Here is a 23,074-nt window from a genome sequence, read left to right as displayed (position 1 = left end):
TATTTAACTAAAACTTGTTGGTGTATTTGACATTATTATTTAAATCTTTGTTAAAAAATATTAACTAAAAGTCATTAAATTTAAATATTTTAACAATAAAACTTTAAAATGTTTAAACAATCATTAAATTACATATTTAAATATCATTTATTTTATTTTCACAGTTCATAGTCTTGAAAAAAGTTAAAAGGATCAGCTTTATTTAATATTCATAATTTTAATAATATTATCATTATTTTATTTAATTTATTATAAAAGTTTAGTTTAAAATTTTAATATATTTTATTAATTTGATATTATTAATAATAAATTTTTTATTTAAAAAATATAAAAACTTATAAATCTTAATTATAGCACACATAGACATTGATATATTCTCTATATTTAATTTATCTATCTACCTATAATATATATAAAAGTAGAAATAAATGGATAAACTTATAAACTTATTAAAACACCCTTATATATTAAATTTAATTACTATAAAAATATTAATTAATTATTATAAATTATTTGCTAAAAAAATTAATATAAAACCTAATTGAATAATAAAATTTATGATTAGTATTAGGAGTAGGTTTTTCACTTTCTTTTATATTTATACACACCACTAAAAACAAATTAAATTCCTACTCTTATAAGAATTCTTATTTGATTCAAAACTAACTTGTTTTATTCTTATCCCTATTTCATATTAATTATAATTATTATTAAGTTTTTTTTTTAATTTCATATTGGATATATTGATTCTCTCTTATTTAGTTTTATATTTTCTTTTTAGAATTTTATTTATTAAGAATAATCTTTGATAAGTTTGTATTGGGGTAGTAAGTTATTTTTATTTTTTATTTCTCTTTTAGGATTTTTATGTATTTTGATTTACAAAATTCAGTATTAAATTTTTATTAATATATTACAATATTTTTTTCCTTTCAAGTTAAGGAAAATTTATTTTCAAATCATCACGTACAGAAAAAAATGCTTTTATTATTTTTTTTTTCTGTTTCTTTCAATGAATGCATTTGATATTATTTTAAAATTATGATTATAGACAAATATAGTAATATTAATATCACATTAAGATTTAAAATATATCTATATCTATAATTTATAATATATAAACATATATAATATATCTATATCTTCTTATAAAATTTTATATTTAATTAAACTTAAATATAAGTAGAATTAAGAATTTTAAATTTATATAAACCTTAAAATTAATTTAAATAATATAAATATAATTTTGATTAATTTTAAGAGTGAGAGGCAATTTGAATAAAGTTAATGTTTCCCCTTCACACACACACACACACACACACACATATATATATATATATATATATATATATAATTTTTGAAAAGGAAAATTAATAATAGATAGATTGATTATGCATCTAATATTTTATAATAGTTGTATTAAAATTGCCTTCAGAACTGTGGGGTCTTGAGTTTAATCCTAATCTAAACTGATTAAATACATATATATATGTTTTTAAAATTTATCTATAAAAAGGTTTATTCTATGATTATTTTGTTTTATTACAAAATAAAATTATTTTATTTAACAAAATTATGCAATTTATCTTATGTAATTTTTGTAAATTGATTTTTATTAAACTTGTTAATTACTACTAAAAATTTATTAATTTAACGAAAAAGTAAAGTTTTTAAATGTAAAAAAATACATATAATATTTTTTAAAAATATAATAGAAAAATTATATGCAACAAATTTTATTAAAAAATTATAAAAATAAGTTATTAATTCATTATAGAAAATTGTGTTAAATTAAAAAAAATATTAATTACATTAATATAGTATTCGTAACAAATATTTTTTTTATGTTAAATTAATCAATTATTTATTTTCAGAAAAATTATCACTTTACAAAAATTACAAATTTTGTTAAATTGTCTTATTTTTGTAATAAAATAATTTTATTTTATATAAAATAAAGCAACCATAAATACATCCTATTTAAATATAATATTGATATTTTTTATTTTATAATAAATTAAATATAATAATTTAATTATTTATTTAATATTAAGTTGAACAATTATATTAAAATTAAAAAAGATAATAAGTTAAAATAAAAAAGGAAAAATAGTAGAAGAAAAATGAATTAAAAGAGCGGAGTTGATTTTGGATTAGATTCTTTAGTTCTCTTTTTCAAGTTAAAGATTACAAGGGTAACTTAGATATAGGGTTGATGGTTAATAAGATATTATAATATTTGTCAGACATAAGCATATGATAATGTGATATTATTATTAAGTTTAATAATTAATTTTAAAGATGCAGTATAAGTAAATTGGATTTTAAATTTTTTATCCTATAAATTTAATGTGGATTAAATACATATATATATGTTTTTAAAATTTATCTATAAAAAGGTTTATTCTATGATTATTTTGTTTTATTACAAAATAAAATTATTTTATTTAACAAAATTATGCAATTTATCTTATGTAATTTTTGTAAATTGATTTTTATTAAACTTGTTAATTACTACTAAAAATTTATTAATTTAACGAAAAAGTAAAGTTTTTAAATGTAAAAAAATACATATAATATTTTTTAAAAATATAATAGAAAAATTATATGCAACAAATTTTATTAAAAAATTATAAAAATAAGTTATTAATTCATTATAGAAAATTGTGTTAAATTAAAAAAAATATTAATTACATTAATATAGTATTCGTAACAAATATTTTTTTTATGTTAAATTAATCAATTATTTATTTTCAGAAAAATTATCACTTTACAAAAATTACAAATTTTGTTAAATTGTCTTATTTTTGTAATAAAATAATTTTATTTTATATAAAATAAAGCAACCATAAATACATCCTATTTAAATATAATATTGATATTTTTTATTTTATAATAAATTAAATATAATAATTTAATTATTTATTTAATATTAAGTTGAACAATTATATTAAAATTAAAAAAGATAATAAGTTAAAATAAAAAAGGAAAAATAGTAGAAGAAAAATGAATTAAAAGAGCGGAGTTGATTTTGGATTAGATTCTTTAGTTTTCTTTTTCAAGTTAAAGATTACAAGGGTAACTTAGATATAGGATTGATGGTTAATAAGATATTATAATATTTGTCAGACATAAGCATATGATAATGTGATATTATTATTAAGTTTAATAATTAATTTTAAAGGTGCAGTATAAGTAAATTGGATTTTAAATTTTTTATCCTATAAATTTAATGTGGATTATATGAATTCGTTTTTTGAGGATTTGTAAAAATAAAAAATAAAAGGTAAAAAATAACAAAGTAAAATAAAAGTAAAACTAAACAAAATAGAGAACAAGAATTTAGAGTGGTAAGTTAAAATAAAAAATAGGCCCAAAATAAATGTGAAAAGGAAAAAAAATTATGGTTGGTCTCGCCGCTCGCTCTCTGAGCTTAGAAAACGTTTCGAGCTTGTGCACAGAAACACTATATATATATATATTCTCCTCTGCTCCATCAAATTCAAAATTGGACTCTTTCTGCGAGATAAACACAAGTAACTTAGCTGCAAAACAGAGGTAATTGAAGACATACGAAGCAAGATGGGGAAGAACGAGAAGACAGGACTAGGTAGAGCTTTGGTGAAGCACCACAACCAGATGATTCAACAATCCAAAGAAAAAGGCCGTTTCTACAAAGCCCTGCACAAGAAAGTTCTTGAATCTGTCACTGAAGTCAGCGACATCGACGCCGTCATCGAGCAAGCCGAGGAGGCCGACCGTCTCTTCTCTCTCCAGCATCCCACTCCCAATCTTCTCATCGACCTGTTCGTTTCTTTGCTTTTGTGTGATTGACGAATTTATGGCCTTTCTTTTTGATTAAATTTTGTGGGTTGTTCTCTATTAGGGACTCGAGCTCAAGTAGCAGTGATATGACACCGGAGCAAAGGAGGGAGCTGCAGAAGAAGGAGGAGGCATTACATGCTAGCAGTCTCCGAATCCCTCGAAGGCAAATTTTCATTCCCCTTAGTTATATTGTTAGCGATGGTTATGATTGGTGGGTGAAATTGTTTGCTTATTCTCCTATAGGCCACCGTGGAATGCTGGAATGTCTGTGGAGGAGCTTGATGCGAATGAAAGACGAGCCTTTTTGATCTGGCGTAGAAGCCTTGCAAGGTTAGGTCCATTACGTAGATTTTATAAATGCTCTTTTAACACACAATACAACACAACCATCTTTGAGGGAATATTAGCAAATATTGTTTTCAGTTCTTCTTTCCTTTGCTAGAAACTATATGTGTTATAAACGATTATAAGCATGGGGAATAACTTGTAATGAGTTCCTACCTTGTAATTTACCTTGAGGGAAAATCTTCTTGGCATGTATTCGTTTGCTTGTTAATGAAGTTGAAACCAGATCTAGAATTAGCTAGTATGTCGTGTAGCTTGGCTCTGACCTCCCAGTTACTAGTTGGGACAGGCAGCCATCCCTAAATGACGTCATTTGATGTAAAGACACATATTTTCATTTTAAAAAACGAAGAAAATGGAAAACTAAGCAAGGGAGAACTAAGAAAAGAACCAAACAAATGCTGGATATTTTTCAGCGATTCCTTAACTTGGGTTCTCCCTTATTTTCAATTTAGAAGCAGTATCATCAATTATGATGATAAGGGGAAAAAATTGTGTTAGAAGTCTTTGTTACATTTAAGGACATTTTACATTTTGTTTTATCAATGATTTGGATATCCTTGTTTCTACATTATTAATGGTATGGATTCCTGGATTTATTATTTATTTATTTATTTTTTAATGTATTTTTGTGCAATTGTACTTTCTTTAGCCTTGAGGAGAATGAGAAGCTTGTGCTCACACCATTTGAGAAGAACTTAGATATTTGGAGACAGCTTTGGCGTGTGGTTGAGCGCAGTGATTTGGTAAGCTGATTGTTTTTGAATTGCATTATACAGCAATTTCATGATTTTAGAAGAGCTGGTTTTCTTTTTCTTTGCCATTTCTTGGTCTCTTATAATTTATAAGAATCTTCAGGTTCAAGATCCCTAGGATTATCAAATTCTATGAGAACACTTATATCTTGTACTAAAGAATCATCCTTAACCAACTAACCTGTAAGCTTGTGCTATAGAAGAGGATAAAAAAAGGTGCTGAGTTCAAATTGTGTGGATGGTGGCCTTGTTGTTTAGTCACCCTAATTTATGTTATGCATCAGCCTTTTCTAGACACAACAAGGCAGATTCAAAACAAGAGAATCTATTTGTTCGGAGCCAACACTCATTTGTCATTGAAAAGCTCTTCATTTAAAAATGGTTTTTATATCACAGGGGTATTAAACCACATGCAAAATTTTCTCACAAAATTACTTCCCTGCTTTGTTCTGATTTTGTTATACTGTAGTTGGTTTTGCATTCCTATATTGCCTTTCCCTATTCCTTAGAAAACCATTACTGGAACCCTGCTCTAAGCCAGGTATGGTGTTGAGAGTACTGCCCTCCTTGACCCTTTCAAGGAGCTGTTTCTCACCCTGGCCCATGAATCAAATTCAAGTGAATTAGAATCACAATATTCTGTCAAAAATTTTCTTATTATTCAATTAATTTTTTTCACTGTTAGTCTCGGAATATCACTTGTGGAAACAAGTCCCATATCATACAAGAAAATTAAAGGACATATAAGTGTTGGCAAACTAAACCAAAATGGTTTAGGCCATTTTAGTGATGGGGAGTTTAGTTCAGCGTATAGCCTGCCAGTTTGATATTTACACTCCTGGGTCCATAATTATCAACATGTTATCAGAGCATATCAAGCCCTGGTTTCAGTTTAAGTTCAATTCTCGGTGTTGCCATTGCATTTCAGTTTTAGGTTTCAAGTGTGCCACTTGAGGGTGAGTCTTGGAATATCACTTGTCGGAACAATTCTCACATTGGCAGTGTATGAGAAAATTAAAGGGCATATATGTGTTGCCTGGGAATTTAATATTCACACTCCTAGGTCCATAATTATCAACAGTTAGAAAGAAAGATATTTATATTACCTGCTGAAGCAAAAATAACCCTCAATTTTGACATGACTTGAAAAATTCCAAATGAATAAGATCTGAGTTAATTATATCATGTTTCAAGAGCAATACTGAGAGTTTTTAAAAGGTGGACTAATATAACTGCAGAGTGCTATGAAAACTAGACTAAAGTATGGGGTTAGAGAAGTCAATATAATGTGGGAAGGGTACATGTCTTTCAAATGGAGCAAAGGAGTTATTTTGAAAATGATTCTGTTAATATCATCATCTTAAAGGAGTGAAGTGTTTTTTCTTTCTTCCGATGTACAGTGTAACTGAAGGTAAAACATGAGGTTCTTTTAGGAAAATAGATCTTCTAAAAGTCTAACAACTTCCAATTTTCAATAAAAGTCTAACAACTTCCAATGTTTAATTTTAAGTAAAATTGGTCAGAATGACCCCAAAAAAAATCCAAATAATTGTACTTTCCTTTTTTAATTTTAACCTAATCTTTTAATTGTAGTAACTTCAGCCTAATTGGTGTCAATTGTAGTCAATGATCAATACATATTATTCTAACTCTTAATAAAATATTATTTCTCTGTAAATTTCAATGAATTTTATATATTTTTCCCGTTTCCTCTCTCTCTTTGTCTCTTTCTTTTCTTTTTCTCCTTTCACTTTCTCCAAGTGCATATCTGTCACAATCAAGACTCTGTTCTTTCATCACACTGAAAAAATAGTATGGAATTTTCTTTGGCTGATCCTTACTAAGCAATAGAAAGCACTGGAGTTTTGGGCATTGAAATCCAGCGGGAATCTTATCAGGGATCTTGCAAAAGTTTAAATTGACTCTTTCAATAAAGTGTTGTCCATGGCAATAGCATAGATGACATGGTGATCTCTGGCTGCAATTGAGATGTCATAATTTTAAACATTATGCATATGGATTTATCCATTCTCTTCTAGCAACAAAACAGCAGGCTTTGAGGTTGTTGGGCAATTTATGCAGTTTATTTGATTCTTTTGCTGTATTGCTTTGTCTAAACAAACCCATACCTATGGTACAATGCAACAAGTAATCAGGGTTAAGGTTGTAAGGTTCAAGTTGTTCACGAAGTGAGAATAGTTACTTGATTTCGTCAATCTTTTAATGAACTGTAACTCAATTCAATTCTACTGCCAACATAACTTTCTTTTCCATTTCATCATTGCCAAACGATTTTACCCTACGAAGGCACCCTATTATCACACAATACCTTGTTTCTCTAGAGCCACTGCATACACTATGATTAAGCTTGAAGAGATTGAAAAGAGAGAGAGTGATTGTGGAGGGAGGGGGGGTAGCCTGGGGGTGCAGGGAGAGGGAGAGGGAGAGGGAGAGGGAGAGGGAGAGGAGAGGAAAAAAATCAAAATGATTTCAATTAGTAATAAAATATGAATTTTTTAATTTTTATTTCAATTTTGAATATTGGCTAAAATTGAAATAATTTCTCATAATCAAACTAAAATTGCCAAAATTAAAAGGTTTGGTCAAAATTGAAAAAGCATGCAAATGTTTAGATCTTTTCGGTCATTAGGCCAATAAAATTTGGTTTTTGGCATTGGCTAACTGCATCCCCAGTCTACACACTGTGCATGCTTCAGTTTTATATTTGTGAACACATGGATTATACTTCAAGTATTTGATTAGATTGGAATTAGTTGAATTATAGAAGAAAGCCATTGTGCTGAGTAACTCAGCACTTTAATAGTTTATAAGCCACTGAGTGTGTTCTAGAGATGCAGGATCTTTTGTATGAAAGCCACATAAGACCTATTGCGCTTTTTCTATGTAGTTAAAATGCATTTTGTTGGTGTTTATAATTCATGACTAGCCTTTGTCAATGCATTATTGGTTAGTTTCAGTCTCTGTTGATACATTCTATTGTTCCTCTGAAAAATGTTTAGATGAAAGGCTTTCTTTGAAATTCGAATATAATATATTCTCTGGGTTGCCTCTTTTTTCATGTATCATGTGGTTGCAGGTATGGCAGAACTCTTTATAATGCATTCTAAATTTTCACTTATATACTACGTATTTTCTTTTAGTTTCTTTCAATATTTGCTACAATAAATCATTTCATTATGTAATCTATGTAATTTTTTTTTACTTGCTCTATTCAGCTTGTAATGGTTGTTGATGCACGAGACCCCTTGTTCTACCGCTGTCCTGATCTTGAGGTAATATTTTTAACTTGTTTTTGAAATGCTGCTAAGTGCTTATGCGAGTGTTAAAGTATCTTCATGTGACCAGGAACCATTTTTCTTAACGAATAGCAAGATCTGGGAAAATTTCCACATATCATGTAAAGAGATCTAATTTAGAAATGATATTTTGGAATCCCATTCACTGCTAGTGCATTTGGAGACATAATGCTAGTAATGACTGTCTTTTAAATCCTGGGGATATTGTTCTTCATGTTTTCACTTATTTCTTTCTTCACTTGCTACTTAGAAAGTGGATGCTAGGACAGCATATGAAGTGGTCAAAACTGCAACTATATATATATATATATATATAAATATTTATTTATTTATTTATTTACTATTACACATCTTTGTTAATCTATGTTACTTGGACTGTTTAACAAATAATAAGTTGAATGCCAATAAAGATGCACAACTAGTAGTTTTATCAACCAAAGTTTGAATTTGACCGTTCCCTTTTGAAAGGTCACAAATGATCAATTTACTTGTAATGCAATTTGCAGATAGTTCTTAATTATGATCTCCATTATATTTTATTTTTAGGCCAAATGCATTATAGGTGTACTTATAGTAATTGTGCAGTTAGGACCTTGGTGTTTTATTTTGTTCAATTGAATCCATAACTTCTATTTATGCACTAGTTAGACCAATAGTTAAAAGTCCGCCAATTTTCATTTGTTTGAATTAAAAAAAAAAAAGGTTTTTTTTTGGGTTGACGTCCCTGACCTGCAGGGAAGAAAGAAATAGGGGAAGAGAGAAATCACAAACTTGTAATCAAAATCAGCATGGATTAGTCACTATCATTTTTGTTGATATCGGAAGAATAAGAAGAGGAAGATGAGAAAATAAGCGTTCAAATTTATAAGCATAAAGAAGGTAATGGCAACTGCACAAGGCTGCCATGAATTGAAGGATCACAATTAAAACCTGAATTACACTTGAGTGCTTGTTCTGTTGAATCTACAGGCATATGGACTTGAAAAGAATTAATCCCAACATATTCACAATCTCTTCTCTTGTTGTTTGCCTTTTCCAACATGAATAATAGCCAACCTAGGAATAACACCAATTTCATCGCTCATCATTGGTGCTTCAGCAGTTATCTGCCCCTTATTTCAACATCAACACTTAGTAAATGCAGCACTTTCACATTCTTGTGGTTTTACTCTTTTTTCCTTCTTTTAGCTAAAGAACAAAAATATAAAACAAAGTGAATCCCACCTGAAAATTTGAGTAATGGGATATTTGTTGGATTTCTATAGACCCAAAATGATCTGTAAATTCTTAAAAGGGAAACAAAAGAAAACAGCAGCAAAAGGGTTAATTTCATTTTTGAGAGAGAAAATTTTGGATTGGGAGAGGCTTGTTTAGAAGATGTTAGTGATTTGATACAAAAATTCATTTATATTTAGCTTCTCAAAATCCACTATCCTTCATTTCAATTCCCATCTCAAAGTGATTAAACGTATCAAATTTGGTGAAGAAAAATGTTATGGTCCTTGGCGTAGACTCGCATTATGGTTCTAGAAGAGGAAGGGTTAGGCTGTGGCTAAGGTAAGGATGAGTGTTTATTATGGTTTTTGCTTTCTGTACCCATGGTTATGATTGAGCTCAATTAAAGAGTAAACTCAAAATCTTTGATAAGGAAGTACTCGACTTTTGTGAAATTTTGATTGTCCTTTATTGAAAAATAACAACTGCATATATACATAAGCGAAGGATGAACAACCTCCTAAAATGTTGTGGAATGGGAGGAGTGGAGGTACACCCTCGTACAACTAAGGAATTAAAAATGCATAATAGTATAGGAAATAACATAAATTGGACTTAATGTATGACTTGCTCTTTCCTAATTGTCAATGTATAACACTGAGTAGAAGTGTCTAGGAGTGGGTTCAAGAAATTCCTTTTATATTATTGAATCGTTTGTAAACCGTAACTTTATTCCCCACCTCCTCAACATGTTTGTCCTTTTAGCGCCAAATTTGGATGATGTTAGAAGGCAGGCAACAAAGGTTCCTGAGAGGAATTCGCAAGTAAAGTGTGCTCCCATTGGATAAGTAATTAAGTTTCACTATTATGAGATCAATAGTTTAGAATTGCTGTGCCTTCAATAAGTTATTACAAAAGGAGGCTAGGTCTTCCTCTCTTGATAGCAATGGCTTCAATTTAGATGACAGTGGGTAGTAGAAGAGTAGGCAAGGGGGCTTATACCATAATCCACTTTGAAGGGAGTGGCTTTAATAGAGGAATGGTAGCTAGTATTGTAGCAATATGTAGCCGAAGAGAGCCAATTCAACCAATGCTTTGGTTTCTCAATTGTGAAGTAATAGAGATACATTTTAATGGTCTTGTTAATCAATTTAGTTTGTCCATTGGAGTGTGGATGGTAGGAGATAAAACAAATCTTAGTTGTACATAGACGGAAAAGTTTAGACCATGGGGCACTTGTGAATGTTGAATGTCGATCACTGACTATGGATTTTGGTAAGTTATGGAGTTTGAACGTGAAGTGAAAGAAGGTTGCCACCATTGATGTTGTATAGAGGTGAGGTAGAGGACAAAGGTGACAATATTGGGAAAATCTATCCATGACCATTAACAAGACATTTTTCCCATGTGAATTTGGCAACCCTTCCATGAAGTCAATTGAGATGTCAACCCTTATGTGGTGCAGTATTAGCAAAGGAAGTAGGCTAGCTGGTTAAAAATGCTTAGTTTTATGGCATGAAAGGTGAGGCAAGATCGAACAAAATTTTGTATTTATGTTTTAAGTCCCTTCGAGTGAAGATCTTAGGCAATTCTGTGGAGTGTTTTCTAATAACCTTTATGGGTTTGGTTCTGTATGGTGGCAATGATGTTTGTTTTAGTGGGGATTAGTTGGAAATCTAGATTTTATCTTTAAAGAGCATAGTTGTTAAAGGCGTGGCTCTAGCGCAAAGCGAATGGGTGCAACCCTCAATGCTTTAGCCCTTGAAAGGTGGGTAACCTACAATAGGCATGCGCCTTGACCTTCCTCTACAACATTTCGCTGAAATTTCAGCTAGATTATCCTAATTATCTTGCAGAGATTGACTTTTATATATCTACACACATACACAAAGTTATACATGTTAAAAGAATATATACAATATTAAAGCTGATTACAAAGAAAGAGGCTAAAATTATATTTGCCAACATTAGACTAAAATTCCTTTGATTTTGGAATGAGATTGATTAAATTTAAAATCTGGTTGTTATAAGTTTATTTTCCTATTTTAGATTTAATATGACCTATTTTTTATGAGTTGACATTTCTATCTGTAAATTTCCTATTAGCTAGTTGTCGTGAGTTGACTTTCACTTTTCTGTCATTTTGGCTGCATCTTTTTTTAAACTTTTAATTTAATTAAACCTTATCTTCACTATCCTATTTTTTTTTGTCTTTTCTCGCCCATTTTTTGTTTTTTCTTTTTCTATATGCCTCTTTGTTCCTATCTCTTTTCTAGGTGCTTTTTTTCTTTCAGTTATTTTCTGTTTTTTGCTTGATTTTTGTAGAAGAAAAATTGATCTATTAACCTAGCTTGTATGAATTGATGTTATATTGTTTATTTGACTATAAGCAATTTGCAATTAAGGAAAAAAAGAGAGGTTAGATTGACAACTACATCTTCTATCACAATGAAGAAGACTAAGTTACTCTTGATGATGAGTTTTTTTTTTGGGAAAATTATTCTTTTTAGTGGAAATTTTGGATTATGGTTTAAGAGTTTTAAAATCTTTTTGTTTTATTTTTATTTGGATTCCAAAAACATTAGTGCTAAAATCCTAAATAATTTATATCATTAATATGAGTTGACTTAACAGAGGATTAGTTATTTAATTTTATTTGTTTTGCACCTTATGTTGTGCCTTACACCTAGGCTTCGGAACCCCTTTGGCCTTTGCACTTCCAATAACTATGTTAAAGAATAACAGGTCATTGTAAATGGTCCGTGGGTTAGGATTTGTGCTTGTTTGAGTGTTTAAAGCTCTGATCTCTTGAATCTTATCATATTCTTGATGTCGATTTCATCAAATAGTCAGGGTTGTGGCATGGCTACTGCCAAAAGAATGGCATCCTTAGAGTTGTGGCAAGACAAGGCATTGGCAATTATATTGTGGCAGTGTGGTCTGTACTCCACGGAGAATGAGAAACCTGTTATAGAATAGGAAGTAGTTGTAAAATAGGAATCAAATTGTTAACATAATTTTAGGAATCGTACACACACACACACACACACACACACACACACACACACACACACACGCGCGTAATTATTATTGATAAAAAATCAACTTTTTCTGCTCCAAATTACATTGTATCAAAATAGATATCTTGTTTGGTACTTGTTTGATTTTCTGCCTTAGCAATTGTTCCCTCTATTTTTGAACACAATCCTACTAGGATTTCTAAGTCACCCATTTATGGCGATAATTGTAACTCACCGCTGCCCCCAGGAGAGCCACAGGTTGCCGATTGGCCTGTCCTCAAGATTGAGTGGCCCATGTGCGTCAGGTATCTCTCTTAGGGCCTCTTCACGCGTTGGCGAGTGGGGGCACATTTGATGTCACTCGAAGCTCCGTTGCCTTGAAGAATGTAGTGGATTCATGTTGGCATTTTGGTTTTTGATTGCTTGAGGGTGTTGGGGCTTGTTCAAGCTGTTGTTTGTAATCTTAGAGGCTTTTATGTCTTCATGTGGATTGGTCTCTGTAATTTGGTCTTGTTTTGAGGTTATTTCCTTTGTGATTTAAATTTGGTGACCTACCTTTGCTCATACTAGTTTGGTAGTGGGAGCCCTAAAGTTTGGCACACAGACTTCATTGCTTTTTCCCTATTACTACTGGTGTATCTTTGTCCAAGTTTGGTTTTTTTTTGCTATGTTGCTTTTATTTTTATCAAGGTTTCATTAATTTCATCAAATGATAGTAGCATCATCGTCCTTGAAAACAATTTTAGTATATGCAGAAGAGTTCTGTCACTGCTATCATTGAGTTTGGTAAATCCATTTTATGTCTTGTGTCTTCCTCTATGTGGGTCATTTATTTTGGTGCTATAGACCGCATGACAGGTAATTCTAACATTTTATCTAGCTTTTAGTCTCATACAACCTCTTCTACTATTACTCTAGTTAATGGATCTACCTCGTGTCATGGGTTTGGGAGTTGCGAACCCTATGTCATCCATCTCTTTATCATCTATTTTGTGCTTGTCTAAATTCTCTTTTGACTTACTTTTTGTCAGTAAGCTTACTGAAGCCTTGAATTTTCATCACATTCTTCCCTGACCATTGTCTATTTTATGATCTTATGACGAAGCTTGCTATTGGTAGAGTTTGTGAGTCTAGATGTCTCTATATCCTTCGTAAACAGGTATCAAGGTCTCTTGTATGCTTCAATATCTTGACTTTTTTGAAATTCATTGTTGATTAGAACATCCTTCCTAACCTACTTTAAAGAAATTATCTTAGTTTCAGTCTTTAACAACTTTAGAATGCGAGTCATGTTAGTTTGTTAAAAATTATTGCTTACCTTCAATTCCTTGAGTTAATAACAGAGCTTTGTCCCCTTTTGAGGTCATCCATATGTCCTATTGTTTCAAAGCTTGGATTTTAAGTATTTTGTTACATTTGTTGATGACTACTCGTCTATTACTTGGTTATATTTAATGAAAAATCGTTCAGAGTTGTTTTCTATATTTTGTGCCTTTTGTTTTGAAATAAAACTCAATTTAATGTTTTTGTGTGTATGTTGGAAGTGACAATGCTAAAAAATATTTTTCAGAAAGTTTCCAAACTTATTTGGTATAGAATGATATTCTTTGTCAATTTTCATGTGTTGATACACCATCCTAAAATGGTGTCACCAAAAGAAAAAATCGGCATTTTCTTGAAGTCGCTCAAGCTCTTCTCTTTCCATTGAATGTTCCCAAACAATTCTAGGCTGATCTAGTTTCTATTTCTTTTTTTTTTTAATTAATTGAATACCTTCTTCTCTACTTAATAGCGAAATTACATATTCTGTTTCGTTTCCGTTTAAATTTTTATTTCCTAATTAACCTTATATATTTGGTAGTATTTATTTTGTGCGAGATGTTCGTCCATAGGTCATTAAATTGTTTCTAAAATTTGTTAAATGTATCTTCCTTGGGTATTCTTGGCTTCAAAAAGGGTATAGATTTTTCTCTCCAACCTTTATTCATTATCTTGTGTCTTCAGATGTTACATTTTTTGAGTATGTTCCATTCCCTCTATCTTTTACTTATGATAGTCATAAGGAGGAAGATAATCTATCAGTCTATATTGTTAAACAAGTGTCTACTCATAATCCTCTTGATCCATCTATCTGGGTAACAGTTTGACCTCCTGTTGTTCATGTTTATTCTAGGATTTTTAAGACTCTTGGCTCAAGCCCTCCACCAATAGCTTCTTCGTCGGAAGATCCAACCACTACTATTGATCCTGATTCTGACCTAGATCTTCCTTTTGCTCTTCATAAAGGCAAACATAAGCGCACTTGCCCTATCTCATTTTTGGTGTCTTATAATCATTTGTCTACTTAGTCTCACTATTTTATCATTTCTCTAGAATTTGTTTCTATTTCTAAAACTATTATGGAAGCCTTGTCTCATTCTAGTTGGCGTAAGGCGATGTAAGAGTAATGAAGGTTTTAGATGCTAATAGTACTTGGGAACCGATGCCTTTACCCACCTCGGTTGCAAATGGGTATTCATAGTGAAAATGAATCTAGATGGTTCTATTGCTCGACTAAATGCCCACCTTGTTTCTAAAGGCTATGCTCATACTTATGGGATGGATTTCTCGACCTCTCTCCTGTGCCTAAGCTTTCTTCTGTTTGCTTGTTTATTTCTCTAGTAGCCACACATGATTGGCTTTTATGCCAGCTGGATATCAAAAATATTTTTCTTCATGGCAATATTTAGGAAGAGGTCTATATGGAGCAACACCTAGTTTTATTGCTCAAGGGGAGTTAAGTGTGCAAACTACATAAATTCTTGTATGGCTTGAAGCAAAACCTTCGTGTTTGGTTTGGGAGATTCGGTGAGGTGGTTTAGGAATTTGGCATGAAGAAGAGTAAATGTGATAATTCTGTGTACCATAGACATTTTGAGAATGCTCTAATATGGCTAGTCGTCTATGTGGAAGATATTATCATTACTGGGAATGACAATATAGGAATTTTATCTCTCAAATCCTTCCTTCAAACTTAGTTTCAAACAAATGATTTGGGTATGTTAAAGTATTTCTTGGGCATTAAGGTTATGAGATGTAAAAAGGGCATCATTTTTTCTAAGAGGAAATATGGTATTGACTTGTTAGTAGAAATGGGAAAATTAGGTGTTATGCCTTGCAGTGCAATAATGACTCTAATCTGCAGCTAGCAGTAGAAGGTGGTGAGTAATTTGAAGACTTGGAGAAATAGAGTAAATTAGTTGGAAAATTGAATTATTTGATAGTGGCTCGGCTTGATATTGCATACTTAGTGCAGTGAGTCGATTTATGTTTGCTTTTGACTCAATGGCAGAGATAGGGAGGCCAGCAGGAGCTACTACAACCTACTATATTTGTATATATGTTAAATAAATTTTAGCCCATCAGAGTAACAAATCATAATTACTTATATACATACCCTTAAAAACTTAAAAAGTTTAAGATCTCAAGGCTTATCTGTCTTTTTCATCTATTATTTATTACTATTCTCTACATTTTTTTTTTCTTTTCATTCTATTTCATATTAAAATTGATAATTTCATTTATATGATTTTTATTAAACATTGATATTTAGTATAGATAAATGAAAAATTTGATGAAAATTTTTATTAATTTTTAACGACTTATGTTTTAGTTTAGTAAGTATATTCATGTATAAATTGTAAACTTATAAATTTTTTCTTGAAATTTTAAGTTATTAGTTTTGTAATTATGTGTGTTTGAATTGGGAACTAATTAATAAAATTTTAATTTAGTAAAATTAAAAAGTTAATATCATGAGTAAAAATAAATTTATTTATGCGTATTTTATAAAAAGAGGGTTTTAAAATTTAGAAGCTACTTTTTCAACCACAAATGAAAGTGATCGCTCATTATTTAGAAGAGAAGAAAAATGAGGTATTCACCCTCCCTAATGTCAATTTATGGTTCTGCCACTATTTTGATTGTTATCCATTGGGAATCTTTGGGATAGAGTTTATGTTACTTGAAGGGAGCTCTAGCGCATGGCTTGTTGTACAGGAATCATGGGCATTCAAATATTGAGTTTTTTCAGATGTACACTAGACAGGATCTAAAGTTGACAGGAGATCAACTTTAGGACATTGTGTCTTTGTTGGAGATTACTTGGTGTCATGGAAAAGTAAGAAGCATAATGTAGTCTCTTGTCTTAATGTTGAATTAGAGTATAACACCATGGTACAATCAGTGTGTGAAAGTGATGTGGATATCTTAGTTATTGGAAGAAGTTCGGATTAAGATCTCATTGCCTGCTAAATTATGGTGTGATAATCAACCTGCTCTTCATATTGCTTCTAATCATGTATTTCATGAACGAGCTAAACATATTAAGATTGGCTACCACTTTGTTCGTGAAAAGATTGAATAGAAGATTATCTCAACAGGGTACATGAAGGTTGGAGGATAGTTAGTAGATATTTTCACAAAAGCTCTAAATGGAGCTCGAGTTGATTATATTTGTAAAAAGTTAGGTATGATTAATATTTATACTCCAGCTTGAAGGGGAGTGTTGTAGAATAGGAAGTAGTTGTAAAATAGGAATCAAATTGTTAGCATAATTTTATGAAGAATTATATATATAATCATTATTGAACAAAAATTAATTTTTGCTACCCCAAATTACAAAACCCAATATCTTGCCCAACTAATGTTGTTGTGGTGGACTGACTTGTTTTTATTCAAGTAGAAATTTGACCCTAAACGTAGGAATGGTGGTGTCAAATTGCTTTGACGAGGCCCATCAACTCTTTCTCATAGCGTGAAGGCTTGTGTCGAGCAGCCAATGCTTGGCTAAAGTATACCATTGGTTTATTATTTTGTTGTAGGATAGACTTGATCTTTGAAGCATCACATTTAACCACAAAAGTTTGTGAGAAATCAAGCAATATTAATGTCAAGAGTTCCACATCTAAAGATTACAAAAAATTCAATGGGTTTATAAGAGTGGAGGGCTAGCTAATTAATTAGTTCTTACTTTTTAGCAATGGTTGGTCCAAGTCCAATTAAGCCCATCTCACACTTCTCAGACTTTTGCGTTGGCCCAGTCATTCACCTCCGCTGGTTCAATTTAAGTTTGTGATATGGTATCGAGCAAGTTTGGCTCGGTTCAATTCAAGTTTCAAGATTCTTGACGTTGCAGCTGCGTCAATTAAATGTTTTAGAGGGAGGATTTCAAGTTTCAGGTGTCAACTAAAATGGTTACTACTTGAGGGGGAGTGTCAAGAGTCCCACATCTAAAGAAATCAAGAAATTCAAAGGGCTTATAAGGGTGGAGGGCTAGCTAACTAATTAGTTAGTTCTAATTTTTTAGCAATGGTTGGTCCAAATCTTAGTAAGTTCATCTCATACTTCAGGGACTCTTGCCTCGGCTCACTCATTCACTTTCGCCTATTCAATTTTAAGTTTGTGATAATTAAAATAGGGCTACTACTCATGGCCTTCTTTAATTACTCAAAAGCAATATTGGTCTCCTTCATCCATTTGAAATTGTTGTGGCATAACATTGTTGTCAAAGGTTCTGTGGTTAGCCATAATCTTGAGCAAATTTGTGGAAGGCCAATAATGATGGTTAGGTTGGGCCAATTCATCATTGCCACAATTGTGCTATCAAGCTAAAGAAACAACATGGCTATGATAGGCAACCTAATTTTGACTTCTCAAACAATTGATGAGTAGATAAAATACCTTATTCATTAAGGACTTGGAAGTGGAGGGGGCGTTCGTGAGTCCAAAAGGCATTATCATCAATTTGAAATTGCTTATGCTGGGTTTGGAAAGTCATCTCAATGTCAATGGCCTGCATTTCGATTTGGTGGTAACCAGAGTAGAGATCAAGATTTGTCAGATAGTGAGCGCCAAATAATTCCTCTAAGAGCTTGTCTGACTGAAATTGGGAATTTGTCCTTGATCTGCTTTGACATTCATGATTCAACACTCTATAATCCACACATGAATGCCAAATATTATCTGCCTCGGGCACAATAAGACTGGTCAGGAGTAAGGAGATTGGCTGGGTTGAATGATTCCTTGTTCTAGCATTAAGGCACATTGTTTTTCGATTTTATGTATTTAGATTTGTGGGTAGTGGTAGGGCCTTACCATAACATGCCCACTGTTTAGCTCTAGGTTGATTAGATGATCACATGCCCTGCAAGGGGGAAGGCCATTGGGCTCCTGAAATACATGAGGAGCTCTGTTAGTAATTATTGTAATTCAATCTTAGGGTCCAGTAGTGCTACAATTGCATTGAATACATTATGTTGAGGTGACATAGGAGTCTTGAGTCCAATAATTGCACTGACTTACCATTCTTGCAGAAATTCACACGAATGTTTGTGAAGTCTCACTGGATCGGGCCCAAGCTTCTTAGCCAATTAACGGCCAACACCGTGTCAAACCCATGCAAGATTAAGATAAATAAATCAATGGTAAAAGAATAAGAGTCCAATTCCAACTTAGCTCCCTTGTATTTGCCCGGAGTGGACTTTCGAATTTTTCACCATTTGCCACTACCACCTTAAAATTCTCTTGTTTCCCAATTGTGCCACCAGCCTTATGTATCATAGCAGAGTCCATAAAATTATGTGTTAAAATAGAATCAATTAAGATCAGAATAGGCTTTCCATTTCAAATTCCCTTAAAGTCACATAGCATGAGTGGTGATGCTCATAATTGCATGTAAGGAAATTTCTGGTTGTTGCTTCTCAAGATCATGTTTAGACTCTGGCTCTTCGTTGATAATGGTTTCAAGGAAAAAGAGCTGCTTGCACTAATAGCGACAAACAAAAGGTTCATCGTAATTGAAATAAAGGTTGAGCCTCCTCTCATCCATCTGGGCTTGGCTCAAACTCTTAATAAGTTTGTTTTCGACATTGATTTTGAGCAGAGGATGACGGGAATCACTCAATGCAAGTGGTGGCCTGTATGGATGTTGCTGTTCAAATAAGCGAGATACTCTCATAGGGGTAACAAGAGTCAACCTAGACCACAAATGCGTTGTTCAACCCATTGATATATAGCTGCATATTCTGTGATTGGATTAGATCACCTGCAAGTGAGAGAAGCTTCTCAAACCAGTCTACATAATCAGCCACCATTCCTTTCAGCTTCAGTTTGGCCAATTCTCTGGGTTTTTGATCTAGCAGAGGTGGCCGAACTGCACATCTCACTCTTTCATTTGAAGAATTCCCAAGTCATCTCCAAATACTCCTTTCTGAATTGCATGTACCAAATTTGAGCCTAGCCATCCAGTTGAAATGAAACTTTGCCAACCTTTTCCTCATTTGTCTTTTGCTGGTGGAAAAATTGGTCACATCGGTTCAGCCATCCACGAGGTTCATCTTTCCCATCATAAGGGGCATAATCAAATTTGGTGAATTTTGGCACTATGCTGCTACTGTCAAATAGTCCCTTTTCAGATCCTTCCAAGTGCGATTTTCCCTTTTTGGCTATATTGTTGCTTCCTTCAACAGCAGAAGAGGGCTCCAGTTTGGTGGCTGCAAGATCACTCAATAACTTCTCTAGTCGAGCCTGAGTTTCCTGCTGCCTGGTTTAGTTCGTTGCTAGCTCTTCTTGGAAGAGGGTCATAGGTTGATCCGGTTTTTGCTGATTCTGGTGGTTTTGGTTGTCTATAATGCCTAGCACTGATAGCAAAATGTTATGGTCCTTAGCATAGGATTGTGTTATGGTCTAGAAGAGGAAGGGTTAGGCTGTGGTTGAGGTAACAGTGAGTTGGTATTTGGGTGTTTGCTTTTTCTACCTATTGATATGGCTGGGCTCAATTAAGAAAACTCAAAATAAGTACTTGACTTTTGTGAAATTCTGCTTGTCCTTTATTGAAAAATAACAACTTCATACATACAAGACTGGAGGATAAACAACCTCCGAAAATTTAGGGTAATGGGAAGAATAGGGGTCCACCCTCCTACAACTAAGAGAAATGGGAAGAATGGAGGTACATCCCCCTACATCTAAGCAATTGAAAATGCGTAACAGAATCGGAAATAACAAAAATTGGACTTAGTGGCTGACATAGTCTTTCCTAATTATCAGTGCATGACCGTGCCTTAGTAGAAGTGTCTAGGAATGGGGTCTGAGAAATTCCTTTTCGATGAGTGAAACTTTTGTAGACCATAACAAAATAAAAGGAAAGAAAGGGTTTGAGCAAAGGGAAGATGAATGTAGTGGTGACTCTGCCTCTCTTGCCCTGTGAATGTCAATTTGGGAGAAGATAATTCTTGTGGGTGAACGTATTTAACGTCTGTTCATCATCATGAACTAATGAGCATATTGGTGCATAGATAAAGGTTATGGATTCAATTGAATGAAATAAAACTTTATGGTCTCAATTGCACATTCAATAGAAGTGCAAGGGCTGCTTAAGGCATTTACTCTTTTTTCTTTTATTGGGATATAATGGAAGAATTTCGGTAATGAACTTTTGCATACCATCTCTGTCCTCCTATCCTAGCAAATGATTTTGAATGGCACAATGAGACATAAATTGATTTTTGTTTTAATATAGGTATATGCACGAGAGGTTGATAAGCACAAAAGGACATTGCTTCTTGTGAACAAAGCAGATCTTTTACCCTATTCAGTCAGGTTACTAGCTCCCTTCACAATTTTACACTGATGCTATTTAATTCTCTATTAAATCCCTAAATTTGGATTTTTTGGCTTTACCACAGGCAGAAATGGGCAGAATATTTTTGCCATTGTGATATACTATTTATGTTCTGGTCGGCTAAGGCTGCTTCTGCAGCTCTTGAGGGGAAAAAGCTCAAAGAACCATGGAAGGGACACGCTACCCTTGAAGAGATGGATGACCCTCATACAAAAATATATGACAGGGATGAAGTTTTATCTCGTTTACAGCTAGAGGCGCAAGAGATAGTCAAGATGAGTAGGAAATCAAGCTCCAGTACCACCAGCCCATCGAGTGATCAGTCTCTGGAAGGAAATGATGTTGGAAATTCAGCTCCTAAGAATGTGGTGGTAGGATTCGTTGGATATCCTAATGTGGGCAAAAGCTCCACAATCAATGCTTTGGTAGGCCAGAAGCGCACTGGAGTGACCTCTACACCAGGGAAGACTAAGCATTTCCAAACACTGAAAATATCTGAGGAGTTGACCTTGTGTGACTGCCCTGGATTAGTGTTCCCTTCCTTCTCAAGCTCAAGATACGAGATGATTGCTTCAGGGGTGTTACCAATTGATCGAATGACCGAGCACAGGGAGGCTGTGCAGGTTGTGGCTAATAAAGTCCCAAGGCATGTCATCGAGGATGTGTACAAGATAAATTTGCCAAAGCCTAAGCCATATGAGCCTCAATCTCGGCCTCCTTTGGCATCAGAATTTTTAAGGGCTTATTGTGCATCTCGTGGGTATGTTGCATCTAGTGGACTGCCTGATGAAACTAGAGCTGCACGTCAAATTTTGAAGGATTACTTAGATGGCAAGCTACCTCACTTTGAGATGCCACCTGGAATGTCTGAAGAGAAAGCAAACAATGAAAATAATGAAGAACCCAGCTTGTCCGAGATGCACGACACAGATTCATCTGACATCGAAAACACTCCAGATATTGAAAGTGAAAATGCGCCTATTATTGAACATGTACTTGATGATCTAAATTCATTTGACATTTCCAATGGACTTGCATCCAAGAAGGCTACTGTCAAGAAGCCAAATGCATCACATAAGCACCATAAAAAGCCTCAGAGGAAAAAGGATCGGTCTTGGAGGATTGGAAACGATGATGGAGATGGAATGCCAGTGATGAGAGTCTTCCAGAAGCCAGTGAATGCTGGTCCTTTCCAGTCTAGGTGAGCCCATTAATGGCACCCCTTCAGGGTTCATTGTTGATTCTCAGGGAACTCCTCATGGCTACATATTTAGTAATTCGCTGTTGATATAAATTTTCATCGCTCATAATATATAGGGAAAATGGGAAAAAGAAATGAATGCATTCAAATAGTTCTATGCAGTTCACTGGCAAATGCATGTAACTATTTGCAACTTTTCTGATACGAATTAGTTACATAATTTTCAGTCTTACTGTATTTTTTTTAAAGGAAGGAGGCCTTGCTGTATGTTAAGCAATGAGGTTTATTTTCATTTCGTTATGTAACTTTTAATTTTTAGTGTTATCAATATTTATTTTTCGATTACAAGTTGGTATTGCTTATTTTGCTTTCTTAGCGAATTAGTTTCCATGGCAAAGAGAAAAACAACAGTAAATACATTTTAAAATTTGTGGTATTTAATTAAATCATAATTATTTTTTAAAAATATTTGAATAAATTTTTATCGTTGTAAATTCATTTAGTTACTAATTGTTAATAAATAAAAAACATGGTCCTGACTTGCCCATCTGAAAAACCATTAAACTATATAGTACTTTATCCTAATAAATATAGAATTTGAATTTGACAAATGATAAGACTTCTATAAGAGTCCAACTGTTCATGCTTTGCAGTTGAGCTGCTCCGTTAAAATTTTATTTTATTGAATCCCTTAACTCCATTGGATTTTAAATACTAATATAATGTCAAGATAT

General features: G+C 32.6%; 1 protein-coding gene across 1 annotated transcript; it reads left to right on the top strand.

Annotated features, from left to right (window-relative positions):
• The first annotated feature begins 3,446 nt into the window (after positions 1 to 3,446).
• LOC110637260 (GTPase LSG1-2) lies at positions 3,447 to 22,688 on the top strand. The gene is made up of 7 exons (XM_021787297.2): positions 3,447 to 3,806; positions 3,887 to 3,988; positions 4,069 to 4,155; positions 4,823 to 4,916; positions 8,162 to 8,218; positions 21,038 to 21,117; positions 21,204 to 22,688. The coding sequence occupies exons 1-7, from the start codon at positions 3,583 to 3,585 to the stop codon at positions 22,342 to 22,344; spliced, it is 1,785 nt and encodes a 594-aa protein (XP_021642989.2). The 5' UTR covers positions 3,447 to 3,582; the 3' UTR covers positions 22,345 to 22,688.
• The last annotated feature ends 386 nt before the right edge of the window (positions 22,689 to 23,074 follow it).

The sequence above is a fragment of the Hevea brasiliensis genome, chromosome 1 (assembly GCF_030052815.1).
Source record: "Hevea brasiliensis isolate MT/VB/25A 57/8 chromosome 1, ASM3005281v1, whole genome shotgun sequence".
Taxonomy (NCBI): domain Eukaryota; kingdom Viridiplantae; phylum Streptophyta; class Magnoliopsida; order Malpighiales; family Euphorbiaceae; genus Hevea; species Hevea brasiliensis.
The sequence above is the reverse complement of the archived record's forward strand: the minus strand, read 5'-3'. Positions and strand labels throughout refer to the sequence as shown.

Excerpts from the sequence above, each read along its gene's own strand:
- LOC110637260 (XM_021787297.2), top strand. The coding sequence starts at position 3,583 with ATGGGGAAGAACGAGAAGACAGGACTAGGTAGAGCTTTGGTGAAGCAC. Across the intron at positions 4,917-8,161 it reads TGGTTGAGCGCAGTGATTTG|CTTGTAATGGTTGTTGATGC; the intron begins GTAAGCTGATTG and ends TGCTCTATTCAG. Across the intron at positions 8,219-21,037 it reads ACCGCTGTCCTGATCTTGAG|GTATATGCACGAGAGGTTGA; the intron begins GTAATATTTTTA and ends GTTTTAATATAG.